General features: G+C 44.3%; 5 protein-coding genes across 8 annotated transcripts; 3 read left to right on the top strand and 2 right to left on the bottom strand.

The window, feature by feature from the left end:
* Position 1: 1 nt before the first annotated feature.
* On the top strand, positions 2 to 2,068 carry Jhbp12 (Juvenile hormone binding protein 12). Of its 2 annotated transcripts, none has more exons than XM_018112478.3 (4): positions 2 to 361; positions 1,146 to 1,235; positions 1,327 to 1,477; positions 1,546 to 2,068. In XM_018112478.3, exons 1-4 carry the CDS (start codon positions 271 to 273, stop codon positions 1,976 to 1,978), a joined length of 765 nt encoding a protein of 254 aa, XP_017967967.1. In that variant the 5' UTR covers positions 2 to 270; the 3' UTR covers positions 1,979 to 2,068. The 2 variants fall into 2 exon arrangements, with proteins under 2 accessions (XP_017967967.1, XP_089121563.1); XM_089265437.1 differs by lacking the exon at positions 2 to 361 and adding an exon at positions 740 to 839.
* A 192-nt stretch (positions 2,069 to 2,260) lies between these two features.
* Positions 2,261 to 4,372, top strand: LOC108659516 (uncharacterized). Its single transcript, XM_018112475.3, has 5 exons — positions 2,261 to 2,541; positions 2,616 to 2,969; positions 3,042 to 3,221; positions 3,280 to 3,855; positions 3,915 to 4,372. Exons 1-5 carry the CDS (start codon positions 2,464 to 2,466, stop codon positions 4,002 to 4,004), a joined length of 1,278 nt encoding a protein of 425 aa, XP_017967964.1. The 5' UTR covers positions 2,261 to 2,463; the 3' UTR covers positions 4,005 to 4,372.
* On the bottom strand, positions 4,333 to 5,070 carry LOC108659521 (iron-sulfur cluster assembly 2 homolog, mitochondrial). Its single transcript, XM_018112480.3, has 2 exons — positions 4,885 to 5,070; positions 4,333 to 4,830 (listed from the first exon to the last, which is right to left on the bottom strand). Exons 1-2 carry the CDS (start codon positions 4,926 to 4,928, stop codon positions 4,419 to 4,421), a joined length of 456 nt encoding a protein of 151 aa, XP_017967969.1. The 5' UTR covers positions 4,929 to 5,070; the 3' UTR covers positions 4,333 to 4,418.
* Positions 5,071 to 5,076: 6 nt separating this feature from the next.
* On the top strand, positions 5,077 to 15,390 carry ana1 (anastral spindle 1). The gene is made up of 4 exons (XM_089265433.1): positions 5,077 to 5,339; positions 5,401 to 7,145; positions 7,206 to 7,329; positions 7,391 to 15,390. The coding sequence occupies exons 1-4, from the start codon at positions 5,214 to 5,216 to the stop codon at positions 10,778 to 10,780; spliced, it is 5,385 nt and encodes a 1,794-aa protein (XP_089121559.1). The 5' UTR covers positions 5,077 to 5,213; the 3' UTR covers positions 10,781 to 15,390.
* LOC108659513 (ATP-binding cassette sub-family C member 4) lies at positions 11,403 to 19,313 on the bottom strand. 3 transcript variants are annotated; one of them, XM_018112471.3, is made up of 8 exons: positions 19,047 to 19,313; positions 15,986 to 16,196; positions 15,798 to 15,929; positions 15,570 to 15,733; positions 13,679 to 15,504; positions 12,727 to 13,612; positions 11,965 to 12,661; positions 11,403 to 11,903 (listed from the first exon to the last, which is right to left on the bottom strand). In XM_018112471.3, the coding sequence occupies exons 2-8, from the start codon at positions 16,168 to 16,170 to the stop codon at positions 11,606 to 11,608; spliced, it is 4,188 nt and encodes a 1,395-aa protein (XP_017967960.1). In that variant the 5' UTR covers positions 16,171 to 16,196; positions 19,047 to 19,313; the 3' UTR covers positions 11,403 to 11,605. The 3 variants fall into 3 exon arrangements, with proteins under 3 accessions (XP_017967960.1, XP_089121560.1, XP_089121562.1); XM_089265434.1 differs by lacking the exon at positions 19,047 to 19,313 and adding an exon at positions 19,012 to 19,046; XM_089265436.1 differs by lacking the exon at positions 19,047 to 19,313 and adding an exon at positions 19,016 to 19,034.
* Between the last annotated feature and the right edge of the window lie 46 nt (positions 19,314 to 19,359).

Raw genomic sequence — 19,359 nt, 5'->3', positions numbered from 1 at the left:
TGCCGAAGCTCGGTATATAACTCAGCCGCTTGAAGCATCCCGCCTCCATTGCGTTGTGATAAGTCGTCGTGAAGAGCAGAACCACTCAAAACAAAGCCCGCAGCAGAAGCAACAAACAACAGTCGAAAGATTTTTCGTGCGCTTGTGCGTGTGTGTTTGTGTTTGTGTTTGAGTGTCGGCGTCTGTGCGTGCTGAAATTAAAATCTTCAATTGGGCACAGTCCATATTGGCAATAGATTTCGCATATAGCATCCGATTTCGAGCGTCAACATGTCAAAACAATCGTCACTTATATTGCTGCTGCTAATCGCTCTGGTTGCGCAGGAGACCGCTAAATGTGTAACGGTCGCGCAAGATTTGCGTAAGTAATTTTATTGCAGCTCTCACAGCAGCAGCAAGTGCAAATTGTTCGCAGCTTGTGATTTCGCTAGCTATGTTTTTATTATTTACATATTAAGCATTTGCTTCGGTTGCTTTTGGCTGTGGCCTCTGGGCCACCAACGCTGTTTATGGCCAAAACGTGATCAATATTGTTTATAGGTGGTAAGTTTATTTGTGGCAACATTTTGGCTAACGGCCCGAAGGTCGCTGTAATATTTTCTAATGGCTCGCTATGGGAGGACAAGCTGAGCTTCCAAACTCAGAGAGCCAACGACTTACAGTGCACTACAACTGCATCGATAAGCGCCAGTGGAAATGTTATGTAATCGAAACTGGTTAGCATATCGATATCAGCAAACGGGTTTGCACTCAGTCAGTGGACCACTTCCGCTTGCGATGACACATATTTTCCAAAATGATTATGCACAAGCAGTGGTGGTGGCTATGGCTATGTTGCCGTAGGTCATGAGTGGCTTTGTTATTTAGCCACATCTCGAAGATAAATACATTGCCTTGCGCTGCGACTTGACCTTGAGACCCACGAATAGCAGTCTCATTTGTTATTTTGTTGCTTCGGTTAAGGCTTTGTGTGGAACTCGTTTTGTGGCCAACGAACTCTAGCTGAAGTACTGATCTTCGATTTAATGCTGGTACAATTACATATTTTGGCGCGGGACTTCCTCAAGTTATTTTCAATGTCATGAGCAAACCTATTAATTTTAATATGTATTTATGTATTTTATATTTATTTATTTTTATTATAGCCGAAAACTTCCTGAAATGTAAGCGCGATGCAAACTTCGACAAGTGCCTTGTGGATGCTGTGAATCACGCGATTCAATTGCTCAAAAGTGGTAAGTATTAATTCCTAACAGAAAATTCATTACAGTACAATGAAACTATTTTTATGCTACTTGGATACTTAATTAATTAAACTATGTACAGGCAACAAAGAATTCGGCATTCCGCCACTAGAGCCGCTGTCCGTGAAGAAACTTGTTATAGACGCCGGTAACGCACCCATAAATCTTCGTCAAACCTTGAAAAATGTGAAGGTGCATGATATGATTTCGACTAGCAAGATTCAAAGATATAGGTAATTAACGGAATCGTGATTAAATTCCAACATGCTGTATTCTTCTTCATCTCTCTCTCTCTCTGCAGAACCGATTTGGATAAGCATTTAATAATCTGTGATAGCAAAACAGACCGCATTGAAATGATAGGTGATTACGAAATGTCTGGTCGCATTTTGTTACTGCCTATTACAGGGCATGGCAAGTCCAACATAACCCTTGTGAATACAAAGATCGAACATCGTCTGATTGGAGAACCCTTCGAAAAGGATGGTGTGAAATATATGCGACTTAAGGAGTACCGCGTTAACATGGAACCCAAACGTGTTTACCTACAATTTGAGAACCTTTTCAATGATAAAACTCTGTCTGAAGGCATGAATCGTTTTCTAAACGAGAACTGGGAGACGGTATTCAATGAACTGAAGGTTGGCTACTCCAAAAGTTTTGGTCTGGTTTTTAAAGAGCTATCAAACAAAATTTTCGAAAAAGTTCCATTCGATCATATATTTTTAAGTTAATACTAATATTCGATGGGGAAGTATGTATGTAAGTTATGTATTTTATGAATTAGTGAATAAATTATAGAAAACGGTTTATTGATTTCGAAATTTATTGTTTGAATTAATGGCGGTAAGTTTCGATAGGATTTTTCTTATAAGAATGTCAAGAGCTATCGATGACAAAGAATATAAATATTTATTTGTTTTTAAAATTAATTAAGGGATTATAGGCAAGTAATTTAAAATATTAATTGAACGATTTTATTCTCCTACAGATCTTCTTTTGATATGGACTCACTTTAAAAATTCGAAGTTACAAAATTTATTGGCGCCTCTTTTTAATCGATATATTTAAGAAATCAGTGTAGTTCGATGAATAGGTCGCTTTGCCATAACTAATATTGCAGTTTTGGCACTTTCTAAGCGCAAAAATAGATCTATTTGTTTAAACAATTATATCTTTATTTGTGCAAAGTGCACAAGTCGGCGTTTCACCTGCCTGCATGGCAGAAAAAATGACCAGCATGGATGCCACAGTGCCGGAGGCCAAATATCAAAAACTGGCGAGTGAATACTCAAAGGTAACCAGCAACAGTTTACGCCCCATTCGCAAGCGCTTTAATCTAATTTAATCCACATCCGCCCATGCTCAAAGCTGCGTGCCCAAGCGCAAGTATTGAAGAAGGCTGTGTTAGACGAGCAGGCAAAGGAGGCAAGTCTTCGTGAGCAACTGCAACAGAACGCCACAGCGCTGAGGCGAACAGAGCAAGAAGTCGACTCACTAGGATTTCGCAACAAGCAGTTAGAGTCGCGTGTCTCCCAACTGCAGCAGGAACTAACAGTGTATGAGCAGGCTCGGAAGAAAAAGGAGACAAACAAACGCGGGCTTTTAGGGGGCAGCAAACATGAACCTCCCAGTGAGGCGCCAAACGTAAATGCAGCACAGGAAGCTCTTATCTTCGAGGAGCTTCAAAAGAAAATAATGGAAAACGCACAGCTGACGTCATTGGTAAACGAAGACAGCATTATTCCCAAAATACATACGTCATTCATGTATATATAAACAAATTCTCACTCGCAGATAGATGACAAGCAACGCGACTTGTTGCTGCACACGGAACGCATATCGGAACTGGAACAGAAGCTAGAGAAGCGAATTGGCGACCAAAATGAATTGGAGAAGCGGTTGCGCAAAGAAGTCGAATCGCTGCAGCTGAGGAACTGTGAGCTCGAAACAAAACTGGTCGACGCCGCGAGCATGGCAAGTGCTTAACAAAGAACTTCCTAATGAAATATTAACTTCCTAATTATTCGTACAGCTTGGCAGTGAAGACGCTTTGAGTGCCACTGGCAGCGACAGTACGCCGCTCCACAATCAACAGCAGCACCAGCTTAACACCAATATAGCCTTAACACTAACTGCCGAAGAACGCATCGCGCTACTCGAAAAGGAGTCGGCCCATTGGCGAGCCCAGTACGAGGTGTCTAAACTTAACCAGAGCTTAAACTCGAGCTCGAGTACCAACTCGAACACAAATGTGGATCTCAGCAAAACGTTGATGGATGCCACCAGTATTTGCAGCTGTAGTACGGCTGCAGCCGGCATCACCGTTAAGCCATGCTGCTTAGAGAACAAAAGCGGCCAGCGCGCGCGCGATTCGGTGCAGGAACCGCAAGAGCCGCCCACCAAAGAGCAGCTTATATATAGTGCATTTAGCAAAAAATATGAAGAGCTATTACGTCTCAAAGCGCTGGCCGAGTCGCGTGTACGGTCATTTGAGCAAGAGATATTGCATTTGCAGATCTGCCTTGAAAATGCCACGCAAGAACTGAAAGCCAAGGACGATCAACTGTCCAGCGTGGGAAGTGCCCTGCAAATGCTCGAGGAGGAGTTGGTAATCCAAATACGATTCACATGCAATAAACAAATTCTAGTAACTGACTATTCTTACAGTCCACGACTCGGTATAACTACGAGGAGCAAATCAGCGTACTGACAGAGCAAGTGATAAGCTTAAGCGAACAGTTGGCTGCGTGCAAATGAATTTCGGCTTGTCGCTTTGCTTTATATTACATGTAAATTATATAAAAGGGCCCGGCCACTGTCCAAATGACTAGATACGGCCTGCGTTCTAAGCTCTGCCCTGTTTGTAAGCTGGTTGCTTATTGCATAAACGAAGTTTTCATGCAATCAGGAATCAACAGAGACGGAGTTAATAAGCAAAACTTGACATTAAGAAAAAGCCTTTAAAAAGCAATTCATTTCGATAGGTCAACGACTTACCTAATACGTAAGCCAAATACCCAAAAACCAACTAACTGCTATGGGACAGCATACCATATTTTTTTAAATTTACAATCGATGCAGTGTGTATATAGCTGAACAAATAAATTTATATCTGTGTGTTTAAATATTTCTCTAAGGTTTAACAATCAAAGTACATTATTTAACTATTAACTACAATTTAATCGAGAACGATGAGCCACATGAGCAGCCTTGTTCTGCGAGCGGATTGGCAATCATCCTAAATCCAGCTCGAATTAGCTCACTATGATAATCCACGGTGGCGCCTGTACAATAGTCCAGGGACACTGTGTCAATTACTACCTTAGCTTTGTCCTCGCCAAATTGTAAATCATCTTCGTTAAGCTTGGTGTCCAAATCGAATTTGTACTGAAATCCAGAGCAGCCTCCACCCTCAACTGTGATGCGCAAAAAGCTGCCATCGGTACAGATCTCACGCAAACGTTTCAAGCAATTTTCGCTCACCAACAATTGCTGTTGTGGTGTTGTATTTGTTGCAGGCGCACTGGCAGTTGCGTCTTTGGCGGCTAGGCGCATCGAAATTGGACTCCCATTGAGTAGAGTTCTGGAAGTAAATCCATTAATTGTATAGTTATAGTTTCCTGATCACTATTTATACCTTAGCAGAACAGGTTTCGCCACCTGACGCAACATGAAAGCCATTTTAATAATGTGATTTCCAAATATAAATCAATTTGAATGTCTACAATCTCATAACCAAAACAAAAGTGACAACAGCTGGATTTTCTTTAATTATATCGATGATGCGTCGATATATTTATAGCTGCACTATCGATAGACTCTCAAATACATCACTGCATCTGCGCTTGCGCTTCTGTTTGTTCGCTTGTGGAATTTTGTACGTTGACTTTTGATTTTATAGTCAAAAAGTGTTTTTGTTAAGTGTTAGTAAATGTTTCAAGTATTTAGTAGAAATTTTATTTGACAATGACTATGCAGATGACAGTAAGCAGTAAGCTTGATACAAATTGCAAGCAACGGTATAGATTTGCTGACCCTGAACGCGTTAAAAAAGATCTCGAAAACGAGCGTCGCATAACTCGTTTACAACAGGTAAGACGCAGTTACGTTTCTTCATTGTATGTATTTACATTATAATATTACGAAATTGAAGGTACGCGAGAAATCCAGCACCTTGGCTCGCCACATACGCCAAGAAGTGGCGACGGAACAAGCGCGTCAATTAAGAGCACTGGAACAAGTGAAACAGCAAGAGTTAGATACATGGCGAGAGCATGTTGTGGCCAAAAAATGTCAGGACTACCGTACTTCCATGTTTCAGGTAGGGGCCGCCCATCGAGCCGCCCAGGTTGAAACCGAAAACGCCGAAAGGCAAAAGCAACTGCGAGCCGAAAAGATACAACAATGTCGCCAACTCGCAGCAAAGCGTGTAACTCAGCACAAACCAGCAAATGTTCTGCGCTCGACAGCGACCCGGGGCCTTAATGTGGCGGGACGCGCCACTGCAGGCACACAAACACCAGTACAAGTAGACAGACAAAGAGAAACCGGTGGCAAAGAGAACAGATTGTGCAATAATGAAGCCTGCAAAGGAGGAAAAAGACATCATTCGTGCAAAGCCAGGCATGATAAAAGACGTTCGTCAAGTAACGATCGTAATGAGAGAAATAAGGAGGAAGAAATATTCCAAATAACATCCGATAGCAACAGCAGCGATGATGAAGAATCTCAACCAGCTGCCAATGATGCGAGCAGTGGCTCAAGACAGCTGCAAAAGACACCACCAGTTATTTTAGATGTGGATGCCGAAAGTGAGGATTCACTGGAGATCTGCACCCACAATGGAATTGAAATAAACGATCTGTATATGCAGAGCAATCGCAAATTTAGTCGCGTTGTTCGCCCCACTCCTGGCGAAACGTCAGGACTGCAGCCACCACCAGCATCGACCGGTGCTGCAGTGCCTGGTCGACCACGCTTCACTCAAATCAGCGACTTGGTGCGGCGTACAAGTACAAACTTGGAGGGCGCACAGAAACAAGCAGCTGAAGAGGGAGAAGATCGCCCAAAAAGTCCTTCGAGATCGTCATCACGGTCTCCTAGAAAGCCAACAAAAGAAGCTTCTCAAGCTGGCTCGTCTAATGCTTCGCCTACTCGAACAGCGAAGGAGCCTAATCAAAAATCTAAGATGTTACCACCAGACAATCCTCAGCAGATACCAAGGCGTTCCTCGCTGCGAACCAATAAGCCGCACGTTCCTTCCGTTAAGGTCGTAGATGCAGGATTAAGGCGCAGTTCAGCACCAGTGAAACCAGCGAGTGCAGCACCAGTGAAACCAGCGAGTGCCGCCCCAGCCAATGCTGCTGGTACAGAAAATCTGGAGAACGCACAGCAAGCCCGTACGAATCCCTTGCAACAACCACCCGTACAACTGTTTCACATGCAGCAGCCACCACTCGATCCTATGCAAGTGCAACAGATGAGTGTACATCCACTGCCACCTTACATGCCTCCGCATCCAATGTACGTACCACAGATGATGCCACCTTATAATATGGTACCTTACCCCATGCCACCATATCCTACGATGCCAACCATGGGGCAGTGCCCCGGAAAATCACAGCCACTGCCAACTTCGGCATCTAGTGCATCTGGTGTTCCTTCCAACACGATAACCAATCCATCGACAAGTACATCTAAAGGGCAGAGCGGTGCAGCCAATAACATTGGGCACGTGCAGTTCTATGATCACAATAATAAGTATCGTCGCAACTATAAGGCGCCCGAGCAAAGCGTGCAAGTGAATCCGCCAGATTGCACAAACATGAATGCCATGGAGAACGCACGCATTGAGAATCAGCTGCGGCAGTTACGCGAACTGGAACTGAATAATCTACGGTATTGCTAAATTGTTATTAATAATCATCAGACAATAGTATTTAATATGATTTCTTGTAGACAAGTCACCGATGAACGTGGTCAGAAGGCATTGCAACGTGAACAGGTGCGTCGCGATTGCGCCGAACTGGAGCAGAAATTGGAGGCATTAGCACAGCAGCAACCGCAACTGTTGCCCAGCGATGTTAGTTATATACTTGTCTTACCTTTTTCGCTTAATCAGTTTTAAACCCTTTTCCAATCAGGCAAATTTCGTTCCAAGCCACCGCTACGCGGATCTAGCTTTACGTCGTGAACAGAAAATGAACGCAGCTATGGAGGAGATGCTTTTGCGTCCGGCCATCGTTACCTGCCCCGAAGTGGGCGTCACCAAGCATGTTTCACCTCGCAAAGGTAGCGTCCGTGGCAAACCGAGCGTACCGGAGGCAATAAATGTGGGTGACCCACCCAGCAAGATGGATGATGCTGTTAGCACGGCCAGCTGCTATTCCATTTTGCTAGAGTACGTTGATGATCAGAGTAAGCAACTTCGTACAGAGCTTAAGGGAATGCAGAGCAGTTCGTCCAAGTCAATGAAGCTAAGGAGTTTGCTGCAGCGTATCGAAAAGATTCGCACTCAACTGTTAACCGAGTTGCAGGCGGGAGATATGTCCGACAATAATGCACAGAAAGTGATCGATTCGATACGCAAGGAGCGCGCCGACATATTCACAGGCAGTGCAAGCAATATAAGCCAGCGAGAAATGGAATTGCGGCAGAAGGAGGAGTTATTGGAGCAACGCATACGAGTGCTATACAAGCGGCAGAAACAAAGCGATGGGCAAAAGGAGCGCAAGAAGAAGGACGATAGCCCTGTCGAGATCATAATCAAGGTGACCAGTGACGGCAGTGTTAAACAATGTATTCCCAAATATAAATCTCTGGACAAACTCCAGAGCAAGTCCGACTCCAATTCAAAGCCAACCACATCATCTTCCCAGCCCAGTGAAAAATCACCCATAGTTACAACTGCTCAAGTCCATCGGCAGAACTCGATAGATTCCACTTCAACGTCGTATCGCGAATTGCCGCCAGTCAGCTATAAAAACACAAATCCTGTAGAGGCAGTCAGCGCTACTCTGCCGGGTCAACCAGCTGCTGAGCCTCTGCATCCAATGCTCGTTCGTTATGTCGATCGCTTGCTGGACATGTCGCGCGCCTCCTTAGATCAGTTAGGTGTCCCTGGCTCTGAAATGGCAACCCCAACGGAATCGATAATCAACAATCCTAGCAATCTGCCACTTGATACCTTAGGAAATGACACTTTACTAGATAATGAGCGTATGGAGCGTGTGCAAGCCTTCATCCAAGAAAATCGTTGTTTTGTATCTGAGCTTGAGGACACGTTGCGCAGTCAACACAAAGATCAAGACAGGACGGGACAGGGAGAGCAAATAAATAGGGAACGCAACATGGACGAAGATCATCAGAAATGGAAAACACGCTTGTCCAGGCAGCAGTACCTGCCGCAGCAACAGCAAAGTCGGCAGCAGCAGCAGCAGGTACAGAATCAGCAGCAGGCGCAGAATCAGCAGCAGGCGCAGAATCAGCAGCAGGCACAGAGGCAGCAGCAGGCGCAGAGGCAGCAACCGCGGCTGAACCAACCACAGCAGCAGCAGAGACATCCGCAGCAATCACAGCAGCAGCAGAGACAGCCGCAGCAATCACAGCAGCAGCACCGCCAGCAGCAACAACTTCAATTTGAGAGACCGACTGCCACTAACCGTGCGGTAGCAGAAGCGGACATGGCGTCGCGTCAGTCGACACAGAATCAAATAGCTACGACTACAACGCGCATTGCTGAACCTGCGCAGAGACCACAAGCTGCGGAGGCAACCAAGAGCAAATCTCCGACTTCGGATAAATGTTCAGTACAGCAGATCGAACGTTATGCCAAACTCACGGAGAACTGCACACAGCGTATTGCAGAGCTAACGGAACTAATAAGCAAGGTGCGTGAGGAAAAGCAGCGTCTGGTCGAAGTCACACTAACTTCGGCCAGTGAAGGAGAGCGCCACTCGACAGAGTATTACGATTTGCCACCGTTGCCAGGGCAGCAACGCTCTCGCTCCGCATCAGAGCGTAGTGACAGCCATAATACGACGACATCCCAGTCTGAAGCTTTGCCGTTGCAGAAGAACAAGCCCACGGGTGCCAGTCTGGACAGCGGTATATCTATTTCACGACCGCTAACAGCACTGGGCCAGGTAGATCTCCAAGAGCCCGAGCCACAGTCGTTGCCCCCTTCCACACCGAGCAGTGGAGCACGTCGCTGCAAAGGGCCACCAGCCACAATACGTCGTTATAGCCCACAGTTGACCGCTGAGGAGCTGGCGCACGAGCTGTCCACTATTACCGAGGTGGATACGCCAGCGCAGTCGCATATTGTGCCTGCAGCACCGGCAGCAGTTCCGTTTCCCAGCTTCTACCAGTATGCACGGGAGCTACATCTTGACCTGGCTAACCTGGATACGAATCAAACTAGTCGACTGCAGCACGAATTTGAAGAACTCATTCAAACCATCAAGAAACGAGGCCGTGATGTTGACTATCGTGAGTTTCCCAGTATCAGTGCTTACTTACATAACATTACCGCAACAGCGACGTATATGGACAGCACAAAGGATCAACAATCCTTGCAAGTCGAAGAGATTTTGCAGCGCCTGCGCGTGCATAATATCAGTATACGGGAATTTCCTAACAGGCGTGACTACATACAACAGTTGCTGGAGAGGGAGCCCCCCGAACAACGGGAGCTGATTGACAGCGCCAGCCTGGACAGCAGCGATTCCATGAATGTTGAGGCAGAGCTGCGTCAGAGGCGCATACTCAGGTCATCGTTTAAGCGGGATACACGACCGTGCGAGATGCCTGACCTGGAGATAGCCAGCAGCACACGACGCGATAGTGCCCCGCCGGATGCCGCTACATATTCGCTCAATGAAAGTGGCATAGCACCATTGTCCAGGTCGCCGTTGACTATCGAAGTGCAGGTCGATATAGAGCGCATGGCTGCGCTCACTCTCAATCAGAGGGAGCAGCCGCAACCTGCTGAGCCCATGAACACTAGCGCCGGCAGTGGTTCATCAGGGGTCCATCAAAGATTTTCTGGCGGCAATGTAGAACAACCCTCATTCAGAGAGTCTGCTTCGGACACACCGCAAGATGTCAGTCAGATGGGGCGATCACTTAATTTGCGTGAATTTCTTACCAAAGAGCTGCTGAAGCACCGTGTGGTCGGTAGAGGCAGCAACTCTGAGAGCACCGACGAATCGATAAAAAGCAACTTTCTGCAATCTGTGATTGATTCTCTGTCACCAAGCTCAGCAAACTCTCCAGCGCTTGGACATGCCACCAATGGCACCAACGATAGACAAAAGACTTCGACACCCGTTGGCTCATTTCACACCACGCAGGATAAAGCGGGCTCGGTGCACAGCGCAGACACCCAACTATTCTCAGTCGAGAGTCGCATATCAGCGGTCAACTATGCCGATGGCACACCGCCAGTGCCTTACGAGCAGCAAACCACTTCTGCCGCAAAATCGTCAGCGGGCCGCAGCACAAAGACTGCCGATCGACTGTCCAGAAAATGATGTATAGCTTTATCAAGTTTTTCATATAATTCCATTTTACTTGTATGTGTTGCTCATTGTTTATCATCCTTACTGTGACATTCAACTGCTATAATCGTCAAAACGCAATCTTTATGATAATTATTTATATATATTTTTTTAATAAATTTATTAATTTCCACCGTTCTTAACTAATGTTTCAAGTAAATCAATTGGTCAGATTATATCCAACATTGAGTTGTAGATGGTTTACAATTATTATATATACTAATTATTCCTATTACACCTAAAATGGGTTAAGTGAGAAATTCGTCATTTATATAAATATCAAAAAGAAAACGTTTCCAAAGATATACATATTTATTCGAAATCGATTTCTTCTTTCAATATTAATATTAAATAGGAACTTTTCACTTAGCCCTTCACTTCTGCATTTAATGCTTACATTTAAGATATTGCTAAGTACAATGCATTCATTCAACTAACCTATAAGGCAGTATACTTGGATTTTGTTTAAGTAATAACCCGTACGGAGAAAATTTACTGATAATGATGTAAAAACAAACAAAAATAATATGAATCAAGTAATTCTTACAAATGGACGCTGGGAAAATATTAACTTATTTTAGATCATTTTGGTGTGGCATTTGAGTAGACCTTATGCATCTAACTGAAGAATGGAAATATTTAACAAGTTTAAGTAGAATGTTGCATTTAAAAAGATTGTGATAATGATTATTATGCACATTACAGGGAACGTGTTAACTGGGACATAACTGACTGTCCAAGTCTTGTTGGTGTTTGAGTAGCTTAAGCTAAACGCCAAGTCTGGAGTTAAATGCGAGTTTAATTATCATGCTCCTCGCTTGATCTCTCTTCATGCTCCTGCTGCATACGTTTAAACGCATTGTAGGCGACACTCTTAAGAGTGTCGGCCTCTCCTCCGGTGGCCTCGACCATTTGCCTGAGTATTCCGTGTGGCTTCTTCAACAGCAAATGCGGCACATCGAATTCCACTGCACTGCCAGCATCCATCACAATAATTCGATCTGAGTCCATGACTGTATGCAATCGGTGTGCTACAGTCAATACTGTACAATGCTGGAACTTGACACGAATTGTCCGCTGGATCAGTGCATCCGTTCTGTAGAGATAAATATTCATGTTTAATAAGTCATTCAAGAGTAGATTAATTATCAGCTCACTGTGGATCTACATTGGCAGTTGCTTCGTCCAGTACTAGCACCTTGTTGTTGCGCAGAATCGCGCGAGCTAAGCAAAGGAGCTGTCGTTGACCCACACTGAAATTGCTGCCACGTTCGGTAACCATGAAGTCGAGACCGGGAATCGCAGCTCGCAGCTCGACATCTTCGAGAGCGCGCCACAGCTCTGCATCGCTGTACCGCTCAAAGGGATCCAAGTTGTAGCGGATGGTGGCCGAGAAGAGCACAGGGTCTTGTGGTATAATGGAAATGCGGGCACGTAGTGTCTCCAGCGAGATGCTGCCCGTTTCGATGTCATCTATGTAAATGCCACCCTCAATGTATGCCAGACGGAAGAGTGCGCCAATAAGCGAAGACTTTCCTGCTCCCGTACGACCCACAATTCCCACCTTCCAGCCTGGTTCAATGATAAGGTTAAGATGCTTGAGCACAGCCGAGCCATTGGGATCGTAGCGGCAGCTCATGTCACGGAATTCCACCTGCCCCAATGTGGGCCATTGTTGAGAGGGCTCCACTCCCTTCGTCGTCTCCTCCTGTTCCAGCTCCGTGTACTGCAGCACACGCTCCACACTGGTCATCTGTTGCAGTGACTCAGCCACCTGACGGACACCATACTGCACCATGCCAGTTAGGATCATAGCCTGTGATATGGCCAGGCCCACATTGCCGCTATAAGTGGCTGTAAATGGTTATTAAGATTAGTTGGTAAATCGATTGCGAATCCTTTAACATTACTGAACTCACATTCGTTGGCGATTATAAAACTAAAAGTGACCGCCGTGAGGAACGCGCAACTGACGCAGTCCAACCACAGCCCCAATGCCGTATTGACCGCCATGGTCAGTTGCCAGACGCTACTGTGCACATCTTGCAATAGATCGAATTCCTTGGCGACAACATCCTGCAGCTGACGTGAGCGTATGATCGACAGACCGGTTAAAGTCGAGCTTAAGTGGGAGAACACTGGACTGCGGCAAATGCCTTCTAGGCGCTTTAGATCTTGGGAGGGGCGTAGGTAGAGCTTTAATATGAGCATATCAATAATAGCCACAACTAGCATTGCAGCCAATAGCACAGGATTCACCACAGCGATCACAATTAATATGCCAAACATGACCAGAGCAATCTGTATGCAGTCCATCATGGCACGCGGCAGAAGCTCATCAATAGCACCCATATCTTTGGAGAACCGATTCAGTATACGACCAGAGGGATTGGTGTCGAAGAATCTCATGGTCGCATGCAGTATCGAGGTAAACATGCGATCGTGTAGCACCTTGGACGCATGCATGCAGGTCTTGAAGAACAAAAATCCGCGAAACGTTGTCATAATCACGACGCCAATGATGAGAGCACCATAAATATAAATGCACTCGAAAGTGCTAATGCTGGTGGCTTCGCCCTGGGATCGCCGATGCTCCTCCTGCGTCCAGATATTGGCGAAGAAATCGGAGCAGCTGCACACCACTTGCGACATCAGCATAACGCACACCATGAAACTAAAGCCCAAGCACGTGCTGCCCGCATGGAAGTATTCATACCAAACACGCGGCGAGATGCTGCCCGAGCCCTGAGTCTCGGCTAGCTCATCATCATCTAGATCGGCTTCCGTTGGGTCACTGCTGTTCAGCTGTAATTATTAATGATAATTGTAAATAATTAAATCACAATTTTATACTTAATGATCCCCACTCACCGATTTGCTGCCATGTATGGAGCTGCTGTGTTTCCGCAACGGCTGGTAGCCATCCCGAACACCATCAATATACGGTATATCATCGTCTTCCTCTATATTCTCCTGCCCACTCAAACTTGACGATGACTCCAAGTTGTTACCAGACTCATCCTCTTCCTTCGGACGCTCTAGTAACTTGGCAAAGTCTAGGTCACTGTTGATCAGCTCCGCATAAGTACCCTGTCTCAAAATGCGACCCTGATCCACAATGATAATCCAATCGGCTTCTGAGAGGAAGTGCACCTGATGGGTAACGAGCACCCGAGTCGCCTTCTGCTGAGCCAATCTGCCACGTGGTCCAATCACCTCGTCGAACAGATGTCGCCCAACGTGAGCATCAACCGCGCTCAAGGGATCATCCAGGAGATAAATTGATGCTGGTTTGTAAACGGCTCGCGCCAAGCTGATACGAGCACGTTGGCCACCCGAGAGTGAAGCTCCACGCTCTCCAACGATGGTCTTGTCGCTATTGCTGAGTTGCTGAAAATCTGTGGTTAGGGCGCAGCACCTGGTTACTTCCTGATATCGCTTGCGCTCGTACTGCTCGCCACACAGAATATTATTCCGGACGGTGCCGGTAAAGAGCCACGGCTCCTGTGACGCATACGAGAGCTCACCCTGTATAATGACACCGCCATCGACTATGGGCAGCTCTCCAAGTAGCAGCTGTAGCAGCGAACTCTTTCCAGCTCCAACCGGACCAATGACCGCACAGAGCTGACCCTTTTCTATCTGCAGATTAAAGCCCTGAAGCGTGCGTTGCGGTCGCTCCTTGTCCCAGTTGGCACTAACGTCCTTTAGGACAATCGCACGTTGCTCGCTGATGTCTTCCTGTCGTTTGTGCGTTAGTCCGTGGACAATCTCATCACGACCCTCCAATTGAAGAAAATCCTGAATGCGACGCAAAGAGACCAATGCTTCGGCTCCGAAGGTCACGGCCAGGGGATACCAAATGGCCGCCACCAACTGCAGGATGTTATAATAGCTTGCGGCCGAAAAAACGAAATCAGCTGTAATTGTGTGTCCCATTAGAGCAGCTGCGACCAGGGTGATATACAAAGTGGAACGCTCTGTGAAGACCATAGTACTGAGGTAAAATCCACGCAGGTACGAAGCGTAACGAATCTGTTTTATCTCGCGGCGTCTGGCCTCGGCGACCACCGCCTCAAAAGGTTTCTCCCAAGCGTACATCTTGATGACCTGAATGCCCTGCACTAGTTCATTCATTATTCCAACGCGCGCATCTGTGCGCTCAGCTATACGCATGCGAAGCACCGATGTTAGCTTACTCAGTGCCGACTGTATGGGCACAGTCTTCAGCAGTAATCCAATGACGCCCACTAAGGCCGGGATACCAATACGCAGCCATATTAAATAGCAGGTAAGCACCGCCTGGAGTGGCATAATCCAGATCCAATGCATGAAAATGAATCCGTAATCCAGGCGGTTGACATCATTTGAGAGTAGGTTGATCAGATAGCCAGCTGGTGTTTGGCCCGCCGTCTTCATAGACAGCCGCAAAGTCTTTCGGTAGATCAAAGAGCAACAGGCTATGCGCATTCGAGCGCCCATCAGACGTTGGCGCAGGTCAACATGATGCACCATGAAACAACAAAGCAGAGTTGAACTGACCAAGACCGCGCCAAGACTATAAACGTCATTCCAAATATAATGTACACCCTCCTCAAAAGCATTCATTTGGCTCGCATTGTATCCGGAATCTTCGAAATTACTCATCACGAGCTGCTTGACTGGATTATCGCTGTCCAATGCATTTGGCGAATGGACTGTAAGCATAGATGAAATTAATTTAGGCAATGGAAATCATATATGTACATATTACTCTACTTACTCGTATCGTCATCTGAGGTCAGCCCCGGTGTTGCCACAGCCCGCACTGTGCGATTTAGTATACTGCGAAGGTTTCCGTCTTGGGCTGGCCCCATTGTTGACAAGGGATTAGCTTGATGCTGGAACTGCAGTAGCAGCTGTGCTAGTACGGCGGGTATCAGCGTTCTACAAACAATTTTTATTTTAATCATTGCTTTTATTGTTTCTCCAGTGTATAGCACTCTCTTACTTCATGATGATATAGAGAAGGCATATCAGGCCGTTGACTATCGTGGGTCCCAGGAAGCAACGAAATAAGGCATTGCGCAGACGAGGCTTCCTAGATTTACGGTGGGCACGCCCAAGTTCCTTGTACCACTCACTGTCATAATTAGTTGGTATAAGTTAGTATTTCAACTTGGTAGTATGTTTACTTACTCCTCTAGCCGGTCGCCCAGCTGCTCCGAATGATCCTCCTTTAGGCATTGTGTCAGATCATCTGTAGTCAGACCTTTTCGTGATCCGCGATACAGCATAGGCACCGCCCAGGCAAATATCAAATGGGATATGAAATTCGCCCCTTGGCGGGGATTCTTGCGTTCCGGTTTTGCGCTACTGTCCATTCTGTCATGGAAGCGCTGTGTGTTACCTTTTGTCAAGCAAAATATAACAATCTAATAAATTTCACTGTTGATAAGCTTGCAACACAATCTCTGGGCGCGACATACACTCAGTTGGTCACATATATTCAATCAAGCCCGGCTGTAAACTACAGGAAAATCGTGACTATACGCAATGACTCCTTATCTCTTCGCACTATCACATCCATAGTCACAGGCACAGCAGTCGACCTTGTACCGAATTAGCTCTAGCTCTCTGCACATTAGTGGCTAATAAGAGTATCAGACTATACTCTCACTGGGCAAAAATAATATATGATGAATTGGAGCATTATGTAATAGTCATCGTGATTAGATTCATGCGTAAGCCACATCCATATATTAGATGTTGCACTATTTTTTATCGAAGGCATAAGATCTAATGAAATAAAGTTATAGAACTAAAATATTTAGTTTACTTATGAAACGCACACTATATATGGAATAGAAACGTTTTTTTATATAATTTTTAATAATCCAATAAAGAAGATAATAGATAGTTTTCCCCAATTCAATATTTACTCACATTGTGGAGTATGCAAATATATATTTTATAATTCAACATTAGCGATTGAAAAACAAATTATCCAATTTATAGGTCATGTTACCGATGCATTTCTGTAACTGCAAAGCGATTCTGAATTACGGTTGTATGGCAAATATAAATAAATACTATATAGACACTTCTGGATAAAAACAAATCATAATGAAGACTGAAGTTTCTGAAGTGGATAATGTTTGTATTTACTCAATGCATTGACATCCACTCGTATCGGTCGTTCACTTAATTGTTTATTTATTTGACTGGTGTCTGCATTTGATAACACGAGACATTTGTGCGTAAATCAAATTGCATCTGGAGCGACGTCCTTATGACAATAATAATAATTTTTATTAATTGGTGTACATATCAGTCAGACAGAAGGCTGTGAGATCTAAGCCGACGCGATAAGCAGCGAACAATTTTCTTTTTTTTCTGGAACATAAATGTCTAAGTCGATTCTTGTGGTGTTTAAGATCATTTCTATTTGGAATGGAATGAAATGAGCTATACTATGTATGCATAAATATACATATACAGACAAAGATTTTAATAACAGACTGTAAAGCTCTTTAGCTTCAGTTAATAACTAAATTACGTGACTCTAGACTGGTCTCTATGTGCATGTCTGCAATAAGTGATTGCTCTCTATCTGTCTCTCTTTCTTTCTCTCTCTCTCTCTCTCTCTCTTACTCTCTCTCTCTCCTTCTCTCTCTCTATCTCTCTTACTCTCTCTCTATCTCTCTCTCTCTCTCTCTTTCTACATACATGCATATATAGAGAGGATGAAGGGTTGACGATGTTTCAACTCAGTAGAATTCAATGATGGGTCCAACGTTTATACAAATAAATGGTTATCTTCTCAATTAATAAAAATGCTGTCACGACAAAGCTGTAAATCAACATATACACATATGGATATATACATATATAAATTTGTATCTACGTATACATAATTGTATTGTACATACATAAGTCGGACCGAATACAAACGAAATAAGGCATATACATATATGTATGTATTTACGAATATTGTGAAAAAAATAAACAAAATATATAAAAACAGATGTTCATATATAAACAATTTATGAAGAGATTAAATCGAAGTTGTCTTTTATATAACTCTTTCGCAATGCCTAACAAATATATAATTTGCTGCTCGATAAAATTGAATATCAGCTAATCCATTACTATTAAAATAATTGATATACATATACAGACGCATAATTTAAATATTACAACCATTTTTAATCATAGGAAGTGGTCTATAAAAGCGTTGGAAAAGCGTTGTTAATGGCTGATTAGGAGATACCCTGATCATTCTACTGTTATTTTCTACACACTATACACTATACATACACTATATATGTGTGTATTTGCATTTTGTTATCTGGATTGATGTGACTTATGAGATTCCTGCGCCCATACTAGCGGAAAAAAAAAACATGGATCGTTCGGCTCACCCCGTTTCCTGATCTACCCCACCAATATCTGCCTGTTACATACAGTTTACAAAAACAACATGCATTGCCTTTGTGAAGGGTATAACAGCATAATTTCACCAAATTGGGCTCTTAGATATGCCAATTGTGAATATTTCACCACTCACTCTCTCTCTCTCTCTCTCTCTTTCTCTCGGGCTCCTCTCTTTGTTACCCATTCGCTCTTTCTCTCTATCTCTCAATTTCGTTCTTGATATCAACAGTTGTTCGAACAAATAATCTATTTAACTGTTGCTAGAATAACAAATAATTGCAATGAAATAACAAGAAATTTGCCTCATATTGCAGACTGTGATTAAGTTTGCTTATAGAAAGCAAATTACTTACACAGGTGCAAGCATGCGAATGGTATGCTTGTATTTACTTTAAACCGGGCTAGCGCTGACGTCTGGCAGCGGGAAATACATATATGTACATGCAATTATGTACATATGTATAGACTCACACACACATACATATTAGCAAATTTAATTGTACAAATCAAAATATCGTCATTGTTTATAACAACGAGCCGGCAAGTGGCTGTCTGGTTGCTAGCCAAGACCTGAGCAGCTGCATACTATGCATGGGCGATTCAATGCCACGCCTCTAAGGCAAGGGTTGTTGGCCATTGACCGAAAGCAAAATGCTTAAAAATATCACAGTGTGCAATGAGTAACTGGGTGAATATATTAACGCATCGAATTGGGTACATTTTATGACGTAAAGTGGCGATATAATTACTCGAAACAGCAAACATACAGAACATACGCACATATGTACATACATATGGAATATTAGGTGAATCGTTCACATACCCTGCTTTAGTTACGTAAATATTGCAATATATTGCTCTTTGTCACACAATGTTACATATGATTAATTGTGAATATATTTATATTTGTCTTGCTCAGCTTGCAAACTACTTGATGCTTTCGATGTTGGCACACGTGCATAAATTTCACCAAGCATTGGGCTCCGACAAGTGAACTGGCGAACTAATGAACTCGCAGATCCGAGCAAACGCCAATTCGAGCACCGACGCGCCGCACAGCTCGATTGTAACTGAGAACGAATGACTGCAGCTGAATGGAACGAACCATTCACCTAATGCCCGCCAGTCTTTCTTTT

Source organism: Drosophila navojoa, chromosome 2 (genome assembly GCF_054131105.1).
Source record: "Drosophila navojoa isolate 15081-1374.11 chromosome 2, UAZ_NAV_1.0, whole genome shotgun sequence".
Classification (NCBI taxonomy): Eukaryota; Metazoa; Arthropoda; class Insecta; order Diptera; family Drosophilidae; genus Drosophila; species Drosophila navojoa.
This window is presented reverse-complemented; position numbering and strand designations above follow the sequence as displayed.